The sequence below is a fragment of the Pocillopora damicornis genome, chromosome 13 (genome assembly GCF_964200805.1).
Source record: "Pocillopora damicornis chromosome 13, jaPocDami1.2, whole genome shotgun sequence".
In the NCBI taxonomy this organism is placed as follows: Eukaryota; Metazoa; Cnidaria; class Anthozoa; order Scleractinia; family Pocilloporidae; genus Pocillopora; species Pocillopora damicornis.
The window spans coordinates 10,797,331-10,822,011 of NC_142682.1; the positions used below are offsets into that span (position 1 = coordinate 10,797,331).

At 39.7% G+C, this 24,681-nt stretch overlaps 2 protein-coding genes, 1 long non-coding RNA gene and 1 pseudogene across 4 annotated transcripts; 2 read left to right on the plus strand and 2 right to left on the minus strand.

Moving 5' to 3' along the window:
• Positions 1–3,762: 3,762 nt before the first annotated feature.
• On the plus strand, positions 3,763–5,516 carry LOC149035439 (uncharacterized). Its single transcript, XM_089191285.1, has 3 exons — positions 3,763–3,821; positions 4,146–4,319; positions 4,677–5,516. The coding sequence occupies exons 1-3, from the start codon at positions 3,763–3,765 to the stop codon at positions 5,479–5,481; spliced, it is 1,038 nt and encodes a 345-aa protein (XP_089047411.1). The 3' UTR covers positions 5,482–5,516.
• A 789-nt stretch (positions 5,517–6,305) lies between these two features.
• Positions 6,306–8,591, minus strand: LOC149035440 (uncharacterized). The gene is made up of 2 exons (XM_089191715.1): positions 7,671–8,591; positions 6,306–7,156 (listed from the first exon to the last, which is right to left on the minus strand). Exons 1-2 carry the CDS (start codon positions 7,977–7,979, stop codon positions 6,740–6,742), a joined length of 726 nt encoding a protein of 241 aa, XP_089047841.1. The 5' UTR covers positions 7,980–8,591; the 3' UTR covers positions 6,306–6,739.
• Positions 8,592–15,911: 7,320 nt separating this feature from the next.
• On the plus strand, positions 15,912–17,816 carry LOC149035441 (uncharacterized; annotated as a pseudogene). Its single transcript, XR_016182200.1, has one exon. The product of XR_016182200.1 is annotated as an uncharacterized LOC149035441 (transcript).
• A 3,649-nt stretch (positions 17,817–21,465) lies between these two features.
• Positions 21,466–21,950, minus strand: LOC149035442 (uncharacterized). Its single transcript, XR_016182387.1, has 2 exons — positions 21,738–21,950; positions 21,466–21,550 (listed from the first exon to the last, which is right to left on the minus strand). It is a non-coding gene; the product is annotated as an uncharacterized LOC149035442 (long non-coding RNA).
• Positions 21,951–24,681: the final 2,731 nt, after the last annotated feature.

Sequence of the window (24,681 nt, forward strand, 5' to 3'; positions counted from 1 at the left end):
ATTCCTTCCACTGAATCTGAAGAGCACCATATCTTGGCGCTCGTGGAGGACTTCGTCTTCTTTTATTTTTCTGTAGCTTGATAGGGAACTCGCACCGCTGGAGCCTTCCGTCACGATTTTCTTGGCGATTTCGGACACTATTAGAGCTTCGAATGTATTGCATTATCCTTCAAATACACCCTACCGTTGCATGAATTTTTAAAATGACTTGGCCTACAATGTCGAAAGCAGACCTTGCTCTTCTTTGTCACGCGGAAGTACTTTCCTTCATCTCACCTTAGCGCAAGCAGCCATCGCTCATGTCTCGTGTTATTGGTAGGACAATCAAAATCAATCTTCTCGTTGTTATCCATTATCTTTGTAACATTTTAATTGCATTCAGGCACACAGCAGAATGAAGGTATTGCCGTAAAAAACTCGACGTAAACACTCTAAACTAGCACAAAACTTCACGAGCTGAGGAACGACTAGCCTCGTCTTTTTGGTGCTCGGCAGCGAGATCCTCCAAAAATTTATGGAATGGGCGTATGGTCCGGATTTTTTTCTGCAGCATTCGCGGTAAATTGAAATTTATTCCGAAAGTTGATGTAGAAATACAACAATTAGTTGTCACCAACTTTCCGTGGAAAGATAAGAGTGGGCACAGCGAAGGCGACCAATGACATTAAAAAAACATCTCCGACTTCTTGTGTCTTCTGCAGACACTGTAAACAACCTGATCGTCGGAGAGCCTTTCACCGACCTAACATTAACACTTTTTTTCCCTGACCATACTTAATAAACCGCACAAGACCATCAAACTCACTGATCTTTATTCCAAAGCAGACTGGCCTTCTCTATGTTTGTTACTGCACTGTATACTTGGCATTGTGCGTTCTTGGGAGATGATATCGATAGCCACTGGACTGCATGGTTTCGATTATTTACAGCAATAGAAGAGTGTATCGCGGAGCGCCAGCTAAAAACGAGAAAACATGCTCCATGGGTCACTCACGATTTACCTAAGTCATGTAAGAAAATAGGAAACTCTAAAGGAAAGCAAAAGGATCGGGCCTGCCGCAAGATAAATAACTCCATAAAAAAGGCCTGCAACTCTGCCTGGAGGGAACACATCAGTAAGATCTCTAAAGATCTAAAGATGGTCAAGAAAAATTCGAAAAACTTTCCCTTAGCAGGTCGAAAATACCCACTGTTTCTACCAGTTTGTCTCGCAAAAAGATGAAGTGGAAGGATGATTGAGAGAATGAGCAATTAACACTAAACGCTGCATGACTCGTTGCCCAATTGACTTAGAGTCATCTGAAGAAAGTACGCAACACAAGGATGATGGTGCCGAAGTGTTCACTTCATGGATTTCTTCAGACAGCAACTTTGAAGTTTTCTTATAAGTTCCCTTAATAGAAATTATCAAAAAGGAAAACTAGCCATAACTCAGAGGAGGGGTATCATTTCTTTGATCCCGAAAAAAGACAAAGCATTGAACGAATTGAAGAATTGGAGTCCCATAACCCCTCTTAACTCTGATTACAAAATTGTATCAAAAGCGATCTTTTCTCGTCTCAAGTTTGTGTTGTCGGATCTAATAGATCACGATCACACCGGTTTTCTGAAAGGCCGTTTTACTGCAGAAAATATTTCTTTGATCAATAATGTTATTTCCTAGACCCACTTGAAGGATATTCCTGGATTACTCCTGTTCATCGACTTCGGAATAGCATTCGATACTATTGAATGGACTTTCTTGCGGAAAACGCTAGAGCATTTTGATTTCGGTTCCTCTTTAATTAATTGGATTAATTTATTTTACTCTGATATCAAAGCTGTATAATAAATAATGGATGGTCGGGGAGTTTCTTTAGCTTAGATAGAGGTGTAAGGCAGGGCTGCCCGCTCTCGCCTTACCTATTTATTCTCTGTGTTGAAGTGCTAGCTACAGCTATTCGTTGAGACAATGAGATAAAAGGAATCTCTGTGGGAAATGTAGAGCGTAAATTAAGTCAGTATGCGGACGACACCACGATGATATTAGATGGTTCACAAGCGTCACTTGAGAAGTCTTTTGCTTTGTTAGACAGTTTCGGTCAACTGCCTGCGAGTTAACTGTAGAAAAACCGAAGTTCTCTGTAGAGGATCAAAGAAAGGGTCAAATCAAACTATGTGCCCTGAAAAAAACTTGAAATGGGCGGATAGTAAAGTCAAGGCCTTAAGTGTTTGGTTTTGTACGGACCAAAATGAATAAATGAAAACTAACTATGAAGACAAGGTTCACAAAGTTGAAGATATTCTTAACAATTGGCAAAACAAGAGATTAACGCTTCCTGGAAAGATTACAGTTATAAAGACGTTGGCTGCATCCCAATTGGTCTACATTTTGTACAAAATTACACAAATCTACAAAATTAGTTTTGCTTGGAAACTTGAAAAAAAAAAGACGCCACCAACATGATATCAAGGAGGATTTCCTCCGAGAACTTATCGAAATCTGGGTGGACTTTAATTTTAGAGAATCTTTCTTATCCAAACACGACTTTTGTAGTAATTGTATAATATGGAATACCTCATCAGTCAGAATTGCTAATAGGCCTTTTTTTATAAGCATTGGGCAGAAGCTGGTGTACAAAATATCAAAGATCTTGTTAACGATGATTTTAAGGTCGTAACTTATGGAGAGTTTAGAGAGAACTATTGCTTATCTGCCTCTTTCCTTCTTCCATGCCTATCTAGATCAGCGCGGACAAGGCGACAAAGGAACGCCTGAACTACTTTATAGTTGACGACTGGCTGTGGAAGTGCCCACTCTTCACATTGCAACTCCATGCTCAATAGCATGCACACTGGTGCGTCATGTTCCAGAGGAGACTACGTCTACAAAAGGGCGAATTTTGATGAGCTAAACGAATCTATGCTTCACTCTTCTGAGGAATTCTTTGCATTCAATCCCGGTAATTTTTTTGCGGAAGAGAATTAGTCAACCTTCAAATCCACTTTAGCCAAGGCCATAAATTATTACATTCCACAAAGAAGTTCTTGTAATAAATACAAGCTATCCTGGATTAATGCTGGGATCAAACGCCACATAAGAAAGAAAGACCGCTTACATCAGAAAGCTCTACGCACTCGCAAACCTAAACATTGGGAGGAATTTAAAAGAGACAGAAACTTAGTATCAAGACTTGTTAAAGAATCTCACAGCAACTATTTAAATAATGTGATTGGTCCTTGCCTCGATGAAAACCCGAAGAAATTTTCTCGCACATTCGTAACTGTAAATCGGAGGACAATGGCATCCCTCCCTTACGATCTGACAGTAAGCTGTGCTCCACTGATAAAGACAAGGCTGAGGCGCTAAATTCATATTTTTATAGTTTCTTCAAAGAAGAACTACCAGCACCGTTCAAAGGAAATTCACAATATAATTTTATCTCTGACCTCAAAATTTCTGTCAAGGAGTACTTAAACAATTAAATTCTATCAAAGCACGTGGCCCTGACGAGTCGCCGACAAGAGTTCTTAAAGAGCTTGCGCCGGCCATTGCACTTCGGCTATGTTCCACAATTCAACAGTCTTATGATACAGGCTTAATGCCATCTGATTGGTCCAAGGCATTGGTAACTTCTATACATAAAAAAGATGCAAAATCAAATCCTGCTAACTACCGCCCCATTTCTCTTACATGTGTATGTTGAGAGCCTATGGAACATATAATGCTAAGTCACATTTCCAAACATTTATCCACCAACGATATCATTATTAATTACCAATATGGCTTCAGACAAAGATTTTCTTGTGAAACCCAGCTTATTTCAGCCATCAAACTGGATGTAAATGCGTGACTTTTAAACTTGCGTGACATTTGACTCCTTGGGATAGTCTTTCTCTCCCGCTTTCACTATTCACTGTTCATGTTCGGCATTCATCCCAAGATAATTTCTTAAGTTTGATTTCAAGCTACCGGCGTATAGGGACTGATATTTTACGAGATTGATTAAAGCTATGTCTCTGTAACGTATCCCCTGGTTTGGTTGGCATTTTCTTCGGTCGCTATTTTCTTGGCACTTCATTCGGTCTTGATGTTCGTTTGCCGCAACACTGGACAAAGAGCATCAATCACTGCACTCGGACCAATTGGTCCTTCTTGATTTCAGCAAGGCTTTTGACTCCGTCACCCACCAACGCTTATTATCTAAACTGAACTATTATGGTATTCGGGACAGATCATTAGACTGGATCAAAGCCTTTCTCACCGACCGCACCCAAGTGGTATCGATCATTGGAACACTCTCTAATCCCAGACCTGTTGTCTCTGAAGTCCCCAAGTGGTCAGGCCTTGGCTTAGTATTATTTCAACTCTATGTCAACGACATCACAGATAACATTAGCTCCCATATGCGCCTTTTCGCAGACGACGTTGTCATCTATAGAGAAAGCAATACACAAAAGGATCATTTGGCACTTCAACAAGACTTAGATAACTGATGCAAATGGGCAGACCTTTAGCAACTGAGCTTTCTTATCACTAAATGCTATCACTTGAGAATAACTGGCAAAACTGTTCCTTTTTGTCACGATTATCTAATGAATGACCATACCACCTCCACAGTAACTTCTACCAAATATCTGGGCATTACTTTAAACCATAAACTCAATTGAAACCAACATTGTGACCTCATTTGTAGCAACGCTAATGGAACTCTGGGCCTTCTGAGAAGAGTCCTGGGTGACTGCACTATAGATGTGAAATCGGAAGACATTAGAAGCTCTATCGACGCCTTGATCAAAGCTTTGGAAGCGGGATTCGCCAGCTTACGCGCCGACTTCGAAAAACTTAGACAAGAACTCAAACATGAGATAGAAGAAATGAAAAGTGAAGTAAAATCGCTAAAAGAAAGCGTGAGATTTACACAAGACGAGGTGGACACGTTGAGGGAAGATTCAAAGAGAAACACGGAGGAAATGAAAGAAGGTCTGGAAGATCTCAGCATGAGAGTGGCACAGTTGGAAAAGAAATTGGAAACTGCAGTAGAAGAAAATATTAAGCTTGAACAATACACCCGTCGAGAAAACTTACGTTTTAACAATATTGCAGAGCAGGAAGGCGAGGATTGTAAAGCTCTGATCAGTGGCGTAATTCAAAACGAAATGGGCATAGACGCATCGCACATAAAATTCCATGCAGTTCACAGAGTGGGTAAGAAAATCCAGAATAGATGCAGACCCATCATCGCCCGTTTCATCAGCCGTGAAGACAGGAACGAAATTTGGAGCAACAAAGGTAAGATAAAGCATTCAAAGATTTATCCCGATGCCTACCTAACCGAAGATTTCGCGAAAGCGATACAAAATGAAAGAAAAGTATTAATCAAAGCGATGATGAAGGCAAGGGAAAGTCAAGGGTATCCAAACGCGAAGGTTGTTGGACGATATCTTTTAATTAATAACGAAAGATATGATTATAAGAATATCCCAGCCTACTTAAAGTAATTTATCCTTTTCCCTCTTCTCTTAACAAAACAATTTTTTTAAAAAAAAACCTATGCAAATTTATTGCAAGGACTAATGAGCTGACCCATTCACCTATTATGATTATGACAGCCAACTCTGCTGGGACTCAAACTGACAATGAAACTTTTTTATGTGTGCTTTTTTGTCGCCTTCTTTTGTATTTATTCCGCTTGCTTGAAAACACAAACATCATGTTTTTGCTATAATAACCACAATGATTTTAGTTTAGTTTCTCTGCATGGTTTTTTCCTAATGTTCTCTTCTCTGCTAAGTTTACGGATCTTAACCCTTTTCCTCCCAACGTCACATATGTGTGACAAATGCGGCTGACCGATGCTGAGCCCGCTAGGGGTGAAATACTTGATTGCAATAGCCCCCCTCTGGCTCATTTGACGCCTGGCGATTTTTGTCGGTTTCTTCGGTGTTTTTCATGTGAATTTGCCTGCTTTTGACCGAAAAAATTGCGATTCTTTTCTGTTGGAGTTTTCGCGCGAAGTTCAGGAACAGCTGATCAGTAATGGCTTCAACTTCTGGAAGTGAATTTGTAGTAAATTCGGCTGCAGAGACTTCTCAAAACGTGGATTTAGTGTTCGTAGACGAAGATGAAATGCCATTGACTTCTGTAGCTATAGGCACGGCATATTTAGAGCGAGAGTCTGACGAGGAACGAGGAACGAGAGTCTGACGAGAGGGGGGCTTGATGCTTTGGTTGTTCTTTTATATAAATAAATACAACACTTTTTCTTTTCTTTCTTTTGTAATTTATTTCTGCAGGAACCAAAAAAAAAAGTTGCCAGGTCAAGCAGAAAGACAGCAATTGAAATGCTGTCAGAAAAGTACAAAGAGAAGGCAAAACTGAAAGACAAAGAGCTGGAAGTGAGAAAGATGGAGCTGGATCTTCAGAAACAAAAGTACGAAGATGAAGCTGAAGAAAGGAAGCTTTTTTTCTCCATGCTTCGAGAACAATTGGAAAAATAAATTATTTTGTCTTTAGTTGCTCTTGAAGCATAAGCTCTTACTTCTGCTTCATATTCATACTTCTGTTTTACTTTATTGACACCCTTTAAACATAATTTGTCTTCAGTGGAGGAAAAGAAAATAAAACATTCATCTTCTCTTGTTTTATTTCACTCCTGTTGCTATTTACATAAATAAAATAATTATAGGTAGAAAGACCAAGTAAACATGGTCAGAGGTTGGATAGGTAGGTTTCCAGGGGTGGCGGCTCTAAACTAAACTAAGTGGTTGTCTGTGAGCCATATAAACAGGTGTGACAATTGATATGAATACATGCAACTAAATAATATTTACCCACAGGCTGTAAAAGGATCTTTAAGTTCTTTTTAAAGTCTAAATATGCAAAATTTTGGCAGATTTTACCAAAACCCCATTCCACACTCGTCCGAACTCTGCTCATTCTCGTATTAAATTCCTGTTCATCATCTGTAAGGTGTGCTTGACGGAATGGAGCAATAATGTTCTGTGTAATGCCATAGGCAGGATCCCCATAAATGACATATGGCTCTCCATTGGGTTGAACAAATCGACGCAGTTTAGCTGACAGGCCACTCACCCCAAGCATGAAGGCATCATGTTGGCGACCCTCTATAGGACCAAACATATGGGCTATCATGCCATTTAGGGCTTGAACAGACTAAAGAGTAAATGAAACAAATATTTGTAAATGAAGTATAAAGTTGTATGACAACATCCTATATATCTTTCCTGACTGAAGTTACGTTCCTTTTGCTTGGCCCGAGGAACTTGGTTTGGAAGTAGTGTTATTTCAGATTTTACCAAACAACCTTTATTGAATTAGATCTTATACCTTCCTTTGGTATCTAGCCTCCTTTACAGATCTTTAAAGAGTACAACAAGAGAAGCTCTTTATTTTATTCATTTCTTGCAGATTCACCTCACTAAATTACAAATACCAGGGTTGCCCCCCACTAATGAAGATGTATAAACAGTATATACAAGTCTAAAAATAATGTGTTCTAATTATCCTTGATAAGGATAGTATTAGATGGGCTTCTTATGGTGAAAGGGAACCCAACTCCCTCTCCTGCATTACTTGCCTGGAGTGCCTTCACAGGAGACTCCTTTGCTGTAATATTTTTGTCAAGTCAAGGAAGTTTGCTTTCTTTCGTTTAACACCTTTTACATACCTGGAATTTTAAGCAGTGTGTTCTCTTACGACCACTGAACATAATTCGTTGATTGCGGACAGGACGAGCTATTGGTCGGGGGGTCCCATCGATGAAACCCCAACACCCAGTAAGAGGAGCTCCTTTTTCGTGAACAGCCTCAGCAAAAGCTTCAGGATCAAGCCATACCAGGTCAAGACTATCTAAGAGGTGGTGGAATCTGTCATAGATATCATCCATAATCTGAAATCCATGGAAAGTAGTACAGCAGTGTGCTTGTGTTTGTTTTTTTTTCTTTTTTTTTATGAAGTGGGTTGTTTGGAACCACATGTGGGACAATCATTTTAATTACTCTAATTGCAAAGAGAGTGGGGAGCACGGTTGGTGCGGTCGTGAGAGCACTCGCCTTCCACCAATGTGGCCTGGGTTCAATTCCCAGACTCAGCGTCATAAGTGGGCTGAGTTTGTTGATTCTCCTTTCTGCTCCGAGAGGTTTTTCTCCGGGTACTCCGCTTTTCCCCTCTCCCAAAAACAAACATATGATTTGATTTGATTTGTAATTAGGGATTTGATAATTAGATTTGTAATTTGAATAATTATTGTGATGTGCAGATGAAAATTATCATATTCATATGCCATCATATGAATCATACGGCCAGAAATTCAATGTCTCTTGGATTTTTTCCTTTCTCTAAATCCACTTATATCGCCACCGGATACAAAACAGACCACTCTTTAATAGAGGTCACGATTGCCACCCACTCTAATAAGAGAGGCCCGAGTTTTTGGAACTTTAATACCTCGCTCCTATCAGAAATTGATTACATAAATCAAATACGTGTTACGATTAAAAATACGCAAGAATACTACAAACATGATAGTTTCGTTGATGATGCCCTTATGTGGGAAATGATAAAACTAAAAATTAGAGAACAGTCTCTAAAATAGTCAATGGTCAAAAAGGCTAAAATATCACGGTATGAAGAGGAGCTTGAAACAGAAATTAACAGCTTACAACGCTTAGCTGAATCCAGCAATATCAATGAGAAGGAAAAGAAAGGCATCCTGGGCGCTTTGGACTCCAAAAAATTATAATTAGAAAAACTAATTGAATACCGAACAGAAGGTACAATTTTGCAGGCTAAGCGCCGATGGCACAATGAAGGTGAAAAGAACACAAAATACTTTCTAAACCTAGAAAGACGACATTACAAACAAGGGACAATAAGTGAATTAAAACTGGATGATGAACAATTTGTTAGTACAGACAAAGAAATTTTGAACGAGTGTGAAACCTTCTACAAACGCCTTTACAGTTCAAGCAAAGGCTCTCAAAATGAACTGACAAACAGCATCTTCTTCGGTATGCAAACGGAGAAAAAACTAAACCTAACTGAACAAAAAGCCTGTTAAGGTTTATTAAGTAAAGAAGAATGTCTAAAAGCACCTAAGGATATGGAATGTAACAAGATTCCGGGCTCAGACGGTTTCCCAGCAGAATTTTATAAAGTCTTTTGGAATGATATCTCCGACCTCTTCTTAAATTCGATAAACTACGCCTACCGTTGCAGCCAGCTCTCAGTAACTCAACGTAGAGGGATCATTAAACTCATACCAAAAAAAAATGCAGAACCCAATTAATCAAAAATTGGCGCCCCATATCACTACTAAACTGCGATTACAAAATAGCAGCTAAAGCTATTGCCGATAGATTTAAACAGGTTATCCCAAATATTACTAACTATGACCAAACGGGTTTTCTCAAAGGTAGATTTATTGGAGAAAATATTCGACTCATTGATGGCATTATAAAGTATACAGCCACGAAGAACATTCCAGGACTTCTACTTTTTCTCGACTTTGAAAAGGCCTTCGACACGGTGGAATAGTCTTTTCTTCAAAAAACTTTACAGTATTACAGTTTTAGGCAATCTGCTATCAACTGGATCAAGCTCTTTTAAATACATGATGTGTAATACTTTATACACTGTCATACATTACAAAATTAGCTGCTAAGTTTTCAAGTTAGTTTCCAATTTTTCTGGGAAGCATATCTGTTGTATCCGTGAATACTACTTGCATATTGAAAATGGTTTCGGAAGAGATCCACTTAGGCAGGCCTTAATTTGTGTCATGGATGCAAAAACTTTTCATCAAATTTGTTTTTCAACAGTACAACTATATGCATCTCTTAAATCTACAAAGGGCATATACATGACTAACAGTGTATGGCACACAGCATCTACTTCTCTTTGTTCACTTTTACAAAGTTATTTTTCACTTAATTATTTCAATTTTTTAGATTTTTTAATTAACTAACTTTTGTAGATAGCTGCCTAAATTACGTATGAAGAACATTTTTGTTTCCTTTTTCTGACTGGTAGTTGTATTTATGGTTTGAAATTGTTGGTCTCAGTTCCTAATGGCTCAGTGACCATCTTTTTATTCATGATGTGTAATACTAAATACACTGTCGTACATTATAAATTTAAAATACAAATTGCTTAGAATACTGAGAAATAGTACAACTGAAGAGCCAGGAGTTGCTTAAATTAAATGAACGAGGGAGAAAAGAACTATACTAAAAGAAAATAGTAATCATGATAATGATAATGATGATAAGGCAGATATTATAAGGCAAATGTTCAGAGTGTTGCTCAGAGAAATTGAAGATTTTAAGTTATAATAAGTCTAGAGGGATTTAGTCATAAAGATTAGTTACTGAATAGACAACTGTTTGTGTCGTGATATTGCGTTACACGGTCACGCCACTGGGCCGATGAACATCTTTATATTTAGAAGACTTAGGAGACAACGAATACACACCTGGCGGCAGTCGAGTTCGCACAATAAACAACCCTTTTGAGTTCACAGAATCGTGACATGGTGTCAGAAGTGGGATCGGCTCACCCCTAAAGATGACAGAAGCAGCTGAAGCATCCATAGTTGTGCCACCAGCGCCGACTCAAGTTTTTATTCCCCCGTCAAATTTGCCCCCGCCGAAAGCGCTTATTTTTGACGACAATTTAGCCACCGCATGGAAATCGTGGAAAGCAGCGTGGCAGCGCTACGAAATCGCTACTGGTGTATATAAACAAGAGGGCATAGTTCGTGTGTCGACATTACTAAGCATTATAGGCGAGGATGGCGTCAGAGCCCACGATACCTTTATTTGGAATGAAGACGAAAACGCAGACGACATTTCACAAGTCCTGAAGAAGTTCGACGAATTCTGCATTCCTAGGACACAGGTCATATATGAACGCTATAGGTTCAACAACCGAAACCAGGAACCAGGCGAAAACATCTCGACGTATCTTACGGAGCTTCGAACGATCGCAAAAAACTGTGCACACGATACAATCACACCAGATGAAATTTTGCGTGACCGCCTCGTGCTAGGCATACGGGATGATCGCATCCGCGAGAGACTTCTCCGTTTGAATGATTTATCTCTCCTACAAGCAGTTGACATTATTAAGTCGTCAGAACAGACCCAACAGCAAGTAAAGCTAATGGCTGGAGGAGACACTGCAGTTCATGCGTTACGGAAGGCGGGATCGGCAGAAAAACCTGAAGAAGAACGACAACTTAAGTCACAAGCATTTAGAAGACCGTCTAAAGAATGTGGAAATTGCGGAATGGTGCATGGACGTCATTGTCCCGCGTATGGAAGAACATGTTTTAACTGTGGGAGTATGAATCATTTTGCGAATAAATGTCGCGCTAATCCCCGAGGAGTGAAAAGTAGAGTTTCGGCGGTCCACAAAGCCGTCGACATGGGAAACGACCCCTACTACATTGGTGCTACTACTAGTAAGAGCAAAGGCCAGGAAAAATTGGCAGTGGTCAAACTCCACATTTATGGGCCAGATCCCAAGACAGAAGTCCAGTTTCAAATAGATACTGGGTCGCAGTGTGACATTCTCCCGGCCCAATTATACAAGCAAATCACTGGGGACACCCTCCTTCATCGCCTCAAACCATGCCAAAAGGAAATAGTCTCGTACACAGGGGATCGCCGCAAAATTGCTGGTAAAGCTACCCTGCCGGTGTGGTCCCGTGGACAGCGGAGGTCAATGGAGTTTAACATCTTAGACGGAGACTATCAACCGATTTTATCATTGAACACCAGCCTCAATCTTGGCTTTGTGAGTTTGCATAATTGTGACGTCCTAGCATTACACGTCAAGTGTCCCAAAGCCTCCTTGCTCGAAGAGTATGAGGACGTATTCGACGGATTAGGGGCCCTACCGGGAACATACAAAATAGCCATACACGAACAGGCGCAACCAGTGGTCCACGCACCGAGGCGAGTGCCAGTAGCCTTGCGTCCATGCATCAAAAACAAGCTGGACGAACTTGTTGATCGTAAAGTTATTATTCCAGTAACAGAACCGACGCAGTGGGTATCCAGCATGTTGGCCATAGTGAAGCCAAACAAAGTACGCATCTGTATTGACCTGAGAGATTTAAATCGTGCCATTCGGCGAGAGCATTACCAGTTGCCGACTATCGATGAAGTGGCCTCCCGCTTAACAGGTGCCAAGAAATTTACTCTTTGTGACGCCAAGGATGGTTTCCACCAAATCCTCTTAGACGATGCTTCTAGTTTCCTGACAACGTTCAATACGCCTTTTGGGCGTTATAGATGGGCCCGCATGCCTTTTGGTATCTCAAGTGCGCCTGAAGTTTGGCAGCGACGCATGCATGAATTCGTAGAAAATTTAGAAGGAGTTGAAGTTATCGCTGACGACTTCCTCATCGCTGGATTTGGCGAAACTGACACAGAGGTCAACTCGAGCCTTGAAAAGAACGAACGTGCGTTCTTCAAGAAATGCCGGGAGTGGAACCTCAAGCTCAACAAACTCAAGCTGAAAAGATCTCAAACCGAAGTGCGTTTCATGGGCCACCTCTTGACTCCTGATGGTCTAAAGGCAGACCCAGCCAAAGTTGAAGCTATTTTGGATATGCCACCGCCGACTGATGTGAAAGGCCTGAAGAGGTTTTTGGGGATGGTCAATTATCTGGCCAAATTCTTCCCACTCCTGTCCGACATGACAGAACCTTTGCGAAGGCTTGAGGACAAGGACGTCGAGTGGTGTTGGCTTGCACAGCATGAGAAAGCATTTACCACAGTCAAAGAATACTTGGCCAAGGCCCCGGTACTGAAATACTATGATGTTACAGAAGAAGTGACAATCCAATGCGATGCCAGCATAACGGGTCTAGGTGCAGTACTGATGCAAAAGGGTCAGCCCGTTGCCTTTGCCTTGCGAGCTCTGACCGACACCGAAACGCGTTACGCTCAAATCGAGAAAGAGCTCCTCGCCATAGTGTGGTCAACCGACAAGTTCAATCAATACATACTGGGACGCGAAGTTGTACACATCGAGTCTGACCACGAACCACTAAGGGCAGTTTTTACCAAGCCAATACACAACTCACCAAAGAGACTCCAGAGAATGCTGATGGCCCTTCAGAATTACTCCCTGGATGTGCAGTATAAAAAAGGGGAACTTATGTGGGTATCAGATGCACTGAGTCGAGCATACTGCAACACCACCGAAGCCTCCAAGCACGATACAAGTCTGATCTGTACACTTGCCGAGATAGATCATTCAGAAAACCTCTCGATTGCACCATACAGGCTCGCTGAATTCAGAAACGAGATTGCCAGGGACCCAGTGATGCAAAAGCTAATCGGAGCAATCAAGGGTGAATGGCCAGTGTCAAGGAAGTCCTGTACCCCTGAGCTGACGCCTTACTATGACAAACGAAGTGAGCTTATAGAAGACAAGGGACTAGTATTCCTGGGGGAGCGATTGCTGGTACCCCCTTCCCTGAGAAAAGAAATGTTGAAGCAAATTCACTGATCACATATTGGAATCGAAGGGTGTTTACGTCGCGCTAGGGAGGTCCTCTATTGGCCCCTCATGAATTCGGAAGTAAAGGACTTTGTTTCCAAATGCTCAATCTGCCAGTCGTACCAGCCAGATCAGTGCCGCGAGGAATTGCAACCGTATCCGATCCTGTTGCGTCCCTGGTCGATGCTAGGTGCCGATTTTTTTGACCTTGGGCAACAACATTTCTTTGTCCTAGTCGACTACTGGAGTGGGTTCTTTGAAGTCCAGGAGGTTAAGGTGGCCACATCTGCTAGCGTGATAGCTGCGTGTAAAGTACAATTCGCCCGCCATGGGATACCAGATGTGCTTATTACCGACAACGGACCTCAGTTTACGTCATCGGTGTTCAGTGCATTCGTGAGAGAATGGCAGTTTGAACATAGAACTTCGAGCCCCCGTTACCCCCAGTCAAATGGCCGCGCCGAGAATGCCGTGAAGACCTGCAAGAACTTGATGACGAAAGCAAAAGCGGATGGGCAAGACCCGCTGTTAGCCCTTCTTGATTGGCGCAACACCCCAACAGAGGGTCTAGGAACATCACCCGTACAGAGACTGATGGGACGCCGCACACGCACTTTCTTACCAACCCATGAAACGCTCCTGCGGCAGCCATCACACCAGGAAACAGCCACCAAATTAGCTGAGCGCAAGAAAAGACAAGCTCAACAATACAACAAAAAGTTTCGCCCTTTAGAGGCACTAAAGTGTGGACAGGCCATCAGGATGCGGCTTCCCGGAAGGGAGGAATGGAGTCTGGGGACCTGCATGAAAGCCTTGGGGAACAGGTCTTATGAAGTTGAAGTATGCGGCAGGCGATACCGACGCAACCGTCGGCAACTGCGCCTGACCCCGGAACTGAACATTGAATGATTGAGCCGCTACATAGTTGTTGGGTTCTGTTTCTATCTTTTTATGATTTCAATGAAGAACAATGTTTTATCGATTTTATGTGATTTGAACAGTGATCGAAACCGAACATTAAGTATTAATTAACTTTTGAAGATAAACTTTGTAAAAAGGGGAAGATGTCGTGGTATTGCGTTACACGGTCACGCCACTGGGCCGATGAACATCTTTATATTTAGAAGACTTAGGAGACAACGAATACACACGTGGCGGCAGTCGAGTTCGCACAATAAACAACCCTTTTGAGTTCACAGAATCGTGACAGTTTGTTTTCCAGAGTTATTGCACACTTAAGGTTTACACAAATTTTGTTGGGAAGCATATCTGGTGTTGCATTCAACCTGCATATTGAAAATGGTTTTGGAAGGGATCCACTTAAGCGGGCCTTTGTGCTGCAGATGAAAAGCCTTTAAAGCATTATGTTGATACACATTTACTGTTCGAATTTCTAGAGTGTTAAGCAGATGAAGGGCGTATCTGTTTGGTTATGAAATGTATCAATAACAGTGAGGTAAAACTCCCTCACGTTTGTTCTAAAGTGAGCAATCAATGATTGCTGAGAAGATGCACATGTAAAATGCATCTTCTGCTCTTCTCTATCAACCAACGTTTAGTTGCCAATGTGGCTGTCACTTAGGATTGAGATTGACAGAGTATTCTAAGGTTAATCACCATTATTCTCTGGAGGGAAATGGTAGGTAAGTTGCCACAACTCTTGCATCCCCAGCACCTGGATAAGTCACGTATAATACCATCTTTCTTTCGTTGTATTGTGAACCTCTCAGTACTTGGCTAGTGAATCGGTTGATAAAGGATTATGTTAAGTGAGAAGACGCTATTAAAAGAAAAAATGGCAATTTTGCAAATCCTGAAAAGTTTCCCTCAAAAACTAACAGAACTCCTTATAAAGGTCTTTTGTAAGTAGATAGTGATTGAAATAAAATATTCTGATGGATGTGATCTTTTGGTTAGGTTGAGTGAGGAGTACTGTATGTGGCAGTGGAGGCAGATGGTGCGCCATTTGGCAAGGATGACACAGTCACTGCATACTTAGTTAGCTTTCTCAACCTGCTGAACAGAGAACAAAGTTGCGATGATAATAATGTACTCCTTGGTGCCAACTGTGAAGAGGATCATCCACTCATGAAATCTTACTCAAATCACCTGAAGGAAGAAATGGAACAGATTCAAGAGAAGACATTGACCACTGAGATAGGAGAGCAGGTTGTGTTCAAATTTTACCTGATACCATCTGACATGAAATGGATGTCATCCCACTTACGAGAACTAAACAATTGTGCAACCTATTTCCCACCTTTTGCCAATGTTAATCAAACACACAAGGGAGCCATGGTTTTATTGGTGGCCCTAAAGCAACATGGTAACCATGGCAGTACACAGAGAGACTGGCCATTGCAGAGAAAGTACAAAAGTCAAAGGAAAGACTTAAAGATCCCATGGGCAAACAAAGAAGTCATATTACAAATTTACTGCTCAAAACAAGTTGAGACAAGAATTTGTTCCTCTGTCGGGGAAGTATGTTGATTTACTCAAGGTGGAGCCTCTACATAGCACAAAAAAGGCTTGGCAGATCTGGTTTTCAGCTACAGTCTCAATTGTAATGCAGTACACAAACCAGAGTCACCTCAAGGCAGAAACAATAGTCTCTGAGCTTCCAGACAGTTCCCCTCTGCTAGCCGTTTTGAAGTGCCTGAAAGACAAGGTCAAGTATGGGAGATTACACAAGGCCTTTCTTCGGGGGTTCACCGAGAAGCAAAAGAAAGGTATCACATTCTCATATGGATTCACAAGGCTTGAATCAAAGTACATTTTGTTGGCATTTTGCCTCTTTGATATAGGAACTTCTGAAGATCAACTCTCTTTCAAAGGGGTCAGTTGTGAAACTTCACACTGGCATTTGTTGTCGTCGAATTCAGAGACACAGTTTCTATTTACTCAACAGTCGAGGTGCACATTGAGCAAGTGGAAAAGTTAAAGGCCTCATGCCAACACTTTTTCAATGCCAACTGTTTGTTGCTTAATGGTGTCACTTCTACTGTGAGGACAGTTGGACACAAAGGTTAACATCTGGACAGGAAGTTTAACATCTGAGGCTTTGCTATGGATTAGGCCTCAATTCAATGCAGGGTAGAGAGGCAAAGCATGTTAAGCTGGCTTAGTATGTGGAAAACAAATGCAATGCCAAAAAGAGCTTACAGTGGTAGAGAGTGTTTAAACACAAATTTGTCCACATAATGTGCCTGAGAGAAAGGGACCCCAACAGCATTGCCTATTGTATCAAAAAGAGGAATATCAGGGATTCTTACATTCCTAGGAGAGTTTGAGATTGTGACCACAGGTTTTGCTATTGTGGACTTTCAAAGTCAAACTAATTAAACATACACCTTTGCATCTGTTTGTTCAGTGCTACAAGATGCTGCTCACATTCCAGTATCCTTAAATGAAATTTAATGATGAGAACTTCACCACCTAACTATGCACCGTCAGAGGAGGAAACTTCAGAGGATACCCTCCTTCACTGCAGTTAAAGTCGACTTTCAGTAAGATTTTTGCCATACATATTGTGCAGCTTTTTTTTTCAGCATAGGAATTAGATGGACCAAATGTAAGTAGGGCAGGGAAGAAACTTACCTTTGATCCAGTTAAATAAAAAAGATAGAACCGATTATATTCAAATTCTTCCATTGATGTTGACACAACAGGAACTGCTTTGGATTGCTCTAAAGCTATTATTATCTCTGTAACAGAAGGATGGCTGAACAGGCATACACTAATAGTATCTAATAAAACTCTGTTTGTTTTGTTTCAAAACTTTTATAGCTAACTTCTTATTGACTTTGATTTTCTATTGTCGAATAAACAATGTTATAATGTGAATAAAATATTTGGGTTGTTGCCAGACTTGAAATTTGTGAGTGTGTTTTGAAAGACCTTCAAATTATTGACAGATGCTTCCATAACATAATAATGAACCATAGTCTGTTGAAGCATTTTTGGTTTTCAGATGAATTTTCATCTGCATACAATCAAATCATCATGAGTGATTTGAAATGAAACTGTTTACATTCCGATACATACACACTGATCAGAGCACTGGATCAGAGGTTAACTTGAGTGTTTCCTACTTTAAAAAGCTCAAACGGCTTGAAATTGGTAACCTCAATTCTCAAGCCATTTTTTTAATACTCTTGTAATGTAGTAGTTACTGATAATTTTTCTTTAATTCTTATTCTTACTTTATGATATCTTTAGAATAACTTTTTCCCTAACTGAGTTAGTTTTTAAAACAATCTAAAATGATTTGATGATCAATAAAGAATATCCTTTTGATCAAACGCAACCTTATTTCACTTTTATAATTATAACGTTTGTTTTGTCAGTGCTACACAACAAGTATAAGTGCTACACAACAAGTAGAGTCCACAGATCTCAGGTGAAACACTTGTGCAAACTAAATAAGCAAAAGCAAAGGTAAAACTTTGTTAATGCACTATGTTAATGAACTTTGGGGAAAGCAGAAAATGTTTTTCCATGCACTCACAGACACTTGAGAAATTGGCTGTTGGTTATTGTGCAAATATCATAGTATCCTAACAACAGTCTGAACACACAAGCATTGTGATGCCCTGTATATCTTATTACTTTAATCAAGATTCTCCTGTCAATTACAAAGCCAAGAGCAAACTTAAGTAAAGTCCAATTTTGGAAACCAGTCAGAACAAACTGTCCACAGTCGAACAAAAACTGGATAGTGGTATAGAACAAAAGTACATTATTCTATGATGATGTACTACTGCACATTTCAAATAACCCCTTATAGTTGAAAATACTTCGCTTGATTGGCAAGCATTACATCAGCTTTGAATAGTGATGAAGATCTTCACAATTTTATGAGGGTGATTCTATTAATATACTAATACAATCATGCATAGTCATGGTCTCCATACATCAAAAAAAGGCAAGGAAGAGATATCTTCAAAATCACAATGTGGGGAAAATTTAACAAAAGAATTTTCATCAAGTGTTATGGTCCAAACCTAGAGAAGATTAATGAATGAACGAAGGCATTTTTATCATCGTTTTTACATTTGTAACTGATTATAAAACACTGGACTCCAACTTGAAAGCATTTTGTGCGAGCAATGTGTACTTCTTTGACAGCTCCTATCGGAAAAACTTCAAATTTCAATTATGGTTTTTAGTCCAAAATTCAATAAATCTACATGTGCCAAAGGATTCTTCTTAGGGACTGAATATACCCTTCAAGGGAGGTGGCAATTTTTCCAGCAGTTAGGCAGTCATGATGCATAGAAACATAGCTTCAATGACTTCAAATCATCTGAAGTCAAATTTTCCAAGCTTCTTTTAGAGGAAATTTTATTGAAGGTTCATAAGAATGCTAATGATGTAAACCAATGTGGTAAATCACGGATTCAGCTTCCTCACAAATTCAGTCAACCCAGCCAAAAGACCACATCCATCAGAATATCTTATTTCAATTACTATTCACCTATAAAAGACCTTTATAGGTAGTTCTGTTAGTTTTTGAGAGAAACCTTTCAGGATTTGCAAATTGCCTTTTTTCCTTTCACACTGTCTTCCCACTTAACATAATCCTTTATCAACTCAGTTACACCCCAGGTAATAAGTGGTTCACAATACAACAAAAGAAAGATGGTATTTTACACGACTTGTTCAGATGCTGGAGATGCAAGAGTTGTACCAACGCACTTACCATTTCCCTCAAGAGAATAGTTGTGATTAATCATGGAATACTCTGTCAATCTCAATCCCAAGTGACAGCCACACTGCCAACTAAACACTGGTTGACAAAGAAGAGCAGAAGATGCATTTTACATTTGCATCTTCTTGGCAATTATTGATCGATCACTTTAAAACAAACATGAGGAAGTTTTGCCACACTGTTATAAATACATTGCATAAACAAACAGATAGCACCCTCCATCTGCTCAACATTCTAGATATTCTAACAGTAAATAATTTGTATCAACACAATGCTTTAAAGTTTTTGCATCTATGGCAGAAAGGCTTGCTTAAGTGGATCTACTCCAAAATCATTTTCAATATTCAAGCAGTATTCATGGATACAACACCAGATATGCTCCCAAAAAATATATGTAAACCTCGAGTGTGCAATAACTCTGGAGAACAAATAATTGCAAAGAAAATAAAAACTGACCTTGACAAAACAATAGAGAATCTCAATAAGGGAACATCGAAGTCATCACTGAAAGTCCCACTCTGAAACCAGAGGTTCCAGAGCCCACCCAAGTAGAAATGGAAAAGTTTTAATCAAAAACAAAGCCTGCTTTTCTGAGCATGTTACCCTGTATGGTGACCAATGTATATTGCCCAATCACAAAATCCCAATCCAAACTTAACGGCTATTTAGCCTTCTGGCTTTAAGTATTTTGTGTTTTAAATTTGTAATGTACAACAGCGTACAAAGTATTACATTTTATGCGTAAAAAATGGTCACTGAGTCACCAGGAACTGAGACCAATAATTTCAAACCTTAAATACAACTACCAGCCAGAAAAAGGAAACAAAAATTTTCTTCATATGCAATTTAGACAGCAATCTATGAAGGTCAGTAATTCAAAGTAAACAAGTGAAAAAAAACTTTGTAAAAGTGAGCAAAGAGAACTGGATGCTGTGTGCCATACATTGTCAGTAATGCATACGCCCCTTGGAGATTTAATAGAATGACACAGATGTAGTAATGATAAACAAATTTAATGAAAAGTAGACACCTATGCCTAGAGAAAAACACTATCAGGGCTATGTAAATAGATTTTAAATCGATACTTTGAACTATTTTTATTCGACCAAAGAATTCTTTTTATTGGTCTTGATATCTTGATATTTAATTGTTTGCAATGAAGATAAAGTCATACCAAGGGGTTAGACTTGTCTTTTTTATAGATATTCCAGACTGTATTTTGATTTTTTCTACCATAATTTTAGCTTTTATTAATTTTTTACTTTCGTATTTGTAATGGGTAATGATATAATTGTACATGGATGACACACACGAGTAGCACCATGCACAAAAATTTGCCACTCATGCTGACAAACACTAATAAGTTCCACACATCTCCCCAGCCCTGCAGGTACAAGGTTTCTCCCATTTTAAGAAACAGCTGCTAGTATGCAATGCCACACAATTGCATAATGCTATGAACAGCCTTGAGCCCTCATATAATAAACATAAACAAATTCAAACATTTTCTTTAAGGAGGCATACTTTGCCTTAACTATTTAGGTCACCTCTAAAATGTGTTATGAGGCCCAGATGTTGGTGTATAATCTTTTTTTGCCATCTTTTCATCCCCTGAATTTCTGTTATTCCCATAAGTGCCAAAGTAAACCACAAAGAATATATATATAATATGCATATCCACGCCTATTATTCAAATCTGCAAATAGGCATTATGGTAAATTTCAATTCTCTGTTCAATTGTTACACAGTAGACAACTTCATTACGTTTCTTGAGTGATGATAATTCAGGTTGGTGGAAGATAAGTAATATTTCTTTGAAGCAGAGGTTGCATCTTTTGCTTGCGCTGTTGTAGGGTGATCTTCATGAAAGGATGCGCCATGAAATAAAGTGGTCAATGTTATTTTCTTGAAGGGTCCAGATATGTTTGCTGAGTTCGGTAGAGTTTCTGTGTTTTGTGTGTTAGAACAATGCGGTGTGGTTTCTGTATCTAGTCTTGAAGTCGTTTTCTGTAAGTCTGATGTATGTCTCAGTAGTGGTGTTGTCCTCACGTGCAACAGTGGCTTGGTAGATTGGTGATGACTGGAGGCAGTTTCTGTTAAGTGGACATGTGATATTCTGTCGGCAGCTGCAAGTTTTGCTGTCTTTTGTGTTGGTGTTATTGTAAGTGGTTTCGCTCAAGTTGGAAATGAAAGTCTCGTTCCCGGGTTGTTACACGCGCAATCGAAAACACCAAACCAATATGGACATACGATTCTTTCCTTTATTGTTCCTACGTACTCCTATTCTTGTGGCCTCAGGGCATTTATCGAATCAAAGCGGTCAACTGAAATAGTTACATTAAGAAATCACTTAAATATTTGTCTCTTTTACAGCTAAGGAATGATCATAAAACCAAGCGCACGTGATATTGAGAGAGAGACTTAAGCAGTGAAATCTAGCGAAACCTATAACTTCAGAATTACAAACCGACATAGCTTCACAGCCTTAAAGATAATTAGATTGCTGCTTACCAACGTTCGCGGGTCTTGATTTCTATCGAGATTTTCGCTCTAACTTGTCTTCTAGTTTTCACTAACAGATCTTGATCTCGCGGGATCTTCTGAAGAACTGAAACGCGAGCTATACGCTATGCCTATCTATACTGCGGTAATCCCAGCGGTAGCGTAAATCAAACCACAAAATATTTCGTGACGTATTTCGATCCTAACGGAAGCGGTTACAGTTATCTATGGTGTTATTGATGTGTTTGGATGAATTTACAACACATTTGCTGTGGTTGTCGATGATCTGTTAAGTGTTATTCATGCAGCTTTAACTGATTTTGATTGTGTTACGATTAAAGATTCTTCTGAGTTTGTGGTCTTTCGGGAAATGCTTCTCTACTAGGGCAAAGAATTGGTGTCCAATATTGGTGCTGACAATTTTGCTGAATGGGGGGTTGTACCAGAGTATGTTGTCCCGTTGTCTGCTTTTTGGTTGTTAGTTGTGGGTGGTTCGTAGTGTAGAGTGTACCAGTATCTACATTCTTCGAGTGCTTATTGATATGGAGCCGCCCCTCCATATCAAAAAGCATTCACCAAGTGCTTTTTGATGTGGAGGAGCGGCTCCATATCAAAGAGCACTCAACAAATGCGGATACCAGTCCACTCTACATCATGAACATCATGAACCACCCATAAATAACAAACGAAAAGACAGTCAACGGAACATCATACTCTGGTACAACCCCCAATTCAGCAAAAATGTCAGCACCAACATCACACACAGATTCCTTGCCATAGAAGACAAGCACTTCCCGAAAGACCACAAACTCAAAAGAATCTTTAATCGTAACACAATCAAAACCTGCTACAGCTGCATGAATAACACTAAGCAGACCATCAACAACAACAACAAACGCATTTTAAATTCATCCAAACCCTTCAATAACACCACAAATAACACCAACACAGAAGACACTAAAACTTGCGGCTGCCAACAGAAGAACACATGCCCACTTAACAGAAACTGCCTCCAGTCATCACTAATCTACCGAGCCACCGTCACACGTAAGGACAACAGCATCACTGAAACGTACATCAGACTTACAGAAAATGACTTCAAGACTAGATACAGAAACCACACCACATCATTCCAACACACAAAACACAGAAACTCTACCAAACTCAGCAAACATACCTGGACCCTTAAAGAAAATAACATTGACCACTTTATTTTATGGCACATCCTTTCATCAAGATCACCCTGCAACAACGCAAGCAAAAGCTGCAACCTCTGCCTCAAAGAAAAATTACTTATCATCCACCAACCTGAATTATCATCACTCAATAAACGTAATGAACACGTGTCCTCATGTCAACACAGAAACAAACAATTACTGTGTTACAATTGAACAAAGCATTGAAGTTTCCCGCCATGCATTTATGCAGGTTTGTAAATTATATAAATGATGGTTATGAATATTCTTCACAACAAAATCCCCTGATGAGTGAGTAATCACGAAACAGGCTTGTAGGGATGAAAGTATAGTCTCAGTTTTTTCCCCTACCTCATACATATTGTGCTCCACTTCTACGTATCAAGCACTGTACAACAGAAAAATCAGATCACAGACTTCCTATATGTATATCTATGTATAGTTTTGCGCGAGGCACATGTCTTGAAAGGGAGCTCATGAGTTAGATTTCTAGCAAGCTACAATCAACCTGACAACTAACTTGCCGAGACTTTTCTCTTGAGGTAGTGATTGTCCTCTGAGATGGCCAGTAAAAAGTCCTAAACCATTAAAGAAAGAAAAGAAAGGCAAACTAGAGAAACACCCCCTGTGAATAAAGTAGTTGATGCAGACTCCTTAATTAAATATATGCCTTGGACACTCCACTCCACCCTACCAACAAGGAATTGTTAGGTCTCTGAGGATAATCTTGACTCCAATGAAAATTGCATTTTTTCAGTCTTTGCTCCCTCACTCTGGAACAATTTACCAGACCAAATAAGAACTGTGGCATGCTTAAGTTTCCTTAAGAGTAAAGACATTTTCATTTAGTCATTCCTTTTAGCTTTCAAACACCTCAGATTTGTTCCTGAATTAACAAATATTAAAGTTCTAACGTAATTTAGACATGCATTGGCAACTTTCATGGGTGCTTTTGGTCAGTTGTTACAGATAACAATTATCATTACTATTATTGTCATTATTACTATGATTATACAACACCCGCTACATCAATAAGGTCATCTTTCTTTGAATCTGACATTGATCGACCAATTGGTGAGTCTAGATTCAACCTGGCTTTATCAGACCATTGATCACAAAGCTCAGATGAAGAAAGGGATTTTAAAAGAAAAGAATATAAGCTAGTATACCTAAGCCCGTTTTCCTCAACTATCTCTATTATTTAACATGTGGTCAACTTCAATTGTTCTGAACAGTTATCTGAGAAATGTTTCAATTTTGTTGTTCAGTTTCTGTTTGACTATGTGTATAAGACAGTAGGTACATAGTTGTTGATTTATTGTTTGGCAATGTTTGCTCTACTATAAATTACTTTAGTAATTCAATCAATAGTTTTTTGCTTTCTGCTTGTTCTGTATATTTAATGCCCTACAATTCCCTTGAGGCAAGTGTTTTTCACATGAAAAAGCCAGTTGAAGGGCGTGGCCACCTCAGACAAACAAGTAAAGAAGATTCAGAGATACCATGGTCTAACCATTACACATAACGTTCTGTAAACCTCAAATCCAACCGATAGTGAGATAAATGTGGCTGTTCACATCATAAAAAAGAACTTGATAGCCATCTTACACCACTCTATCCAAGCTGGAGATTCAGCAAAGAAACACAGATTTGTCCCCTTGACAAGAACTCCTAGTTTGACTGGCAACAAGAACGTTGACCAATAAAGGGATAACTGCTTGCCCCAGGTATTTGTAGAATTGTTGCACCCCACCCTC

Excerpts from the sequence above, each read along its gene's own strand:
- LOC149035440 (XM_089191715.1), bottom strand. The coding sequence starts at position 7,979 with ATGTGGTTCCAAACAACCCACTTCATAAAAAAAAAGAAAAAAAAACAA. Across the intron at positions 7,157-7,670 it reads CACACTGCTTAAAATTCCAG|TCTGTTCAAGCCCTAAATGG; the intron begins GTATGTAAAAGG and ends TTTACTCTTTAG.
- LOC149035439 (XM_089191285.1), top strand. The coding sequence starts at position 3,763 with ATGGCTTCAGACAAAGATTTTCTTGTGAAACCCAGCTTATTTCAGCCA. Across the intron at positions 3,822-4,145 it reads TTTCAGCCATCAAACTGGAT|CAAGGCTTTTGACTCCGTCA; the intron begins GTAAATGCGTGA and ends TCTTGATTTCAG. Across the intron at positions 4,320-4,676 it reads GTCTCTGAAGTCCCCAAGTG|CAACGCTAATGGAACTCTGG; the intron begins GTCAGGCCTTGG and ends CCTCATTTGTAG.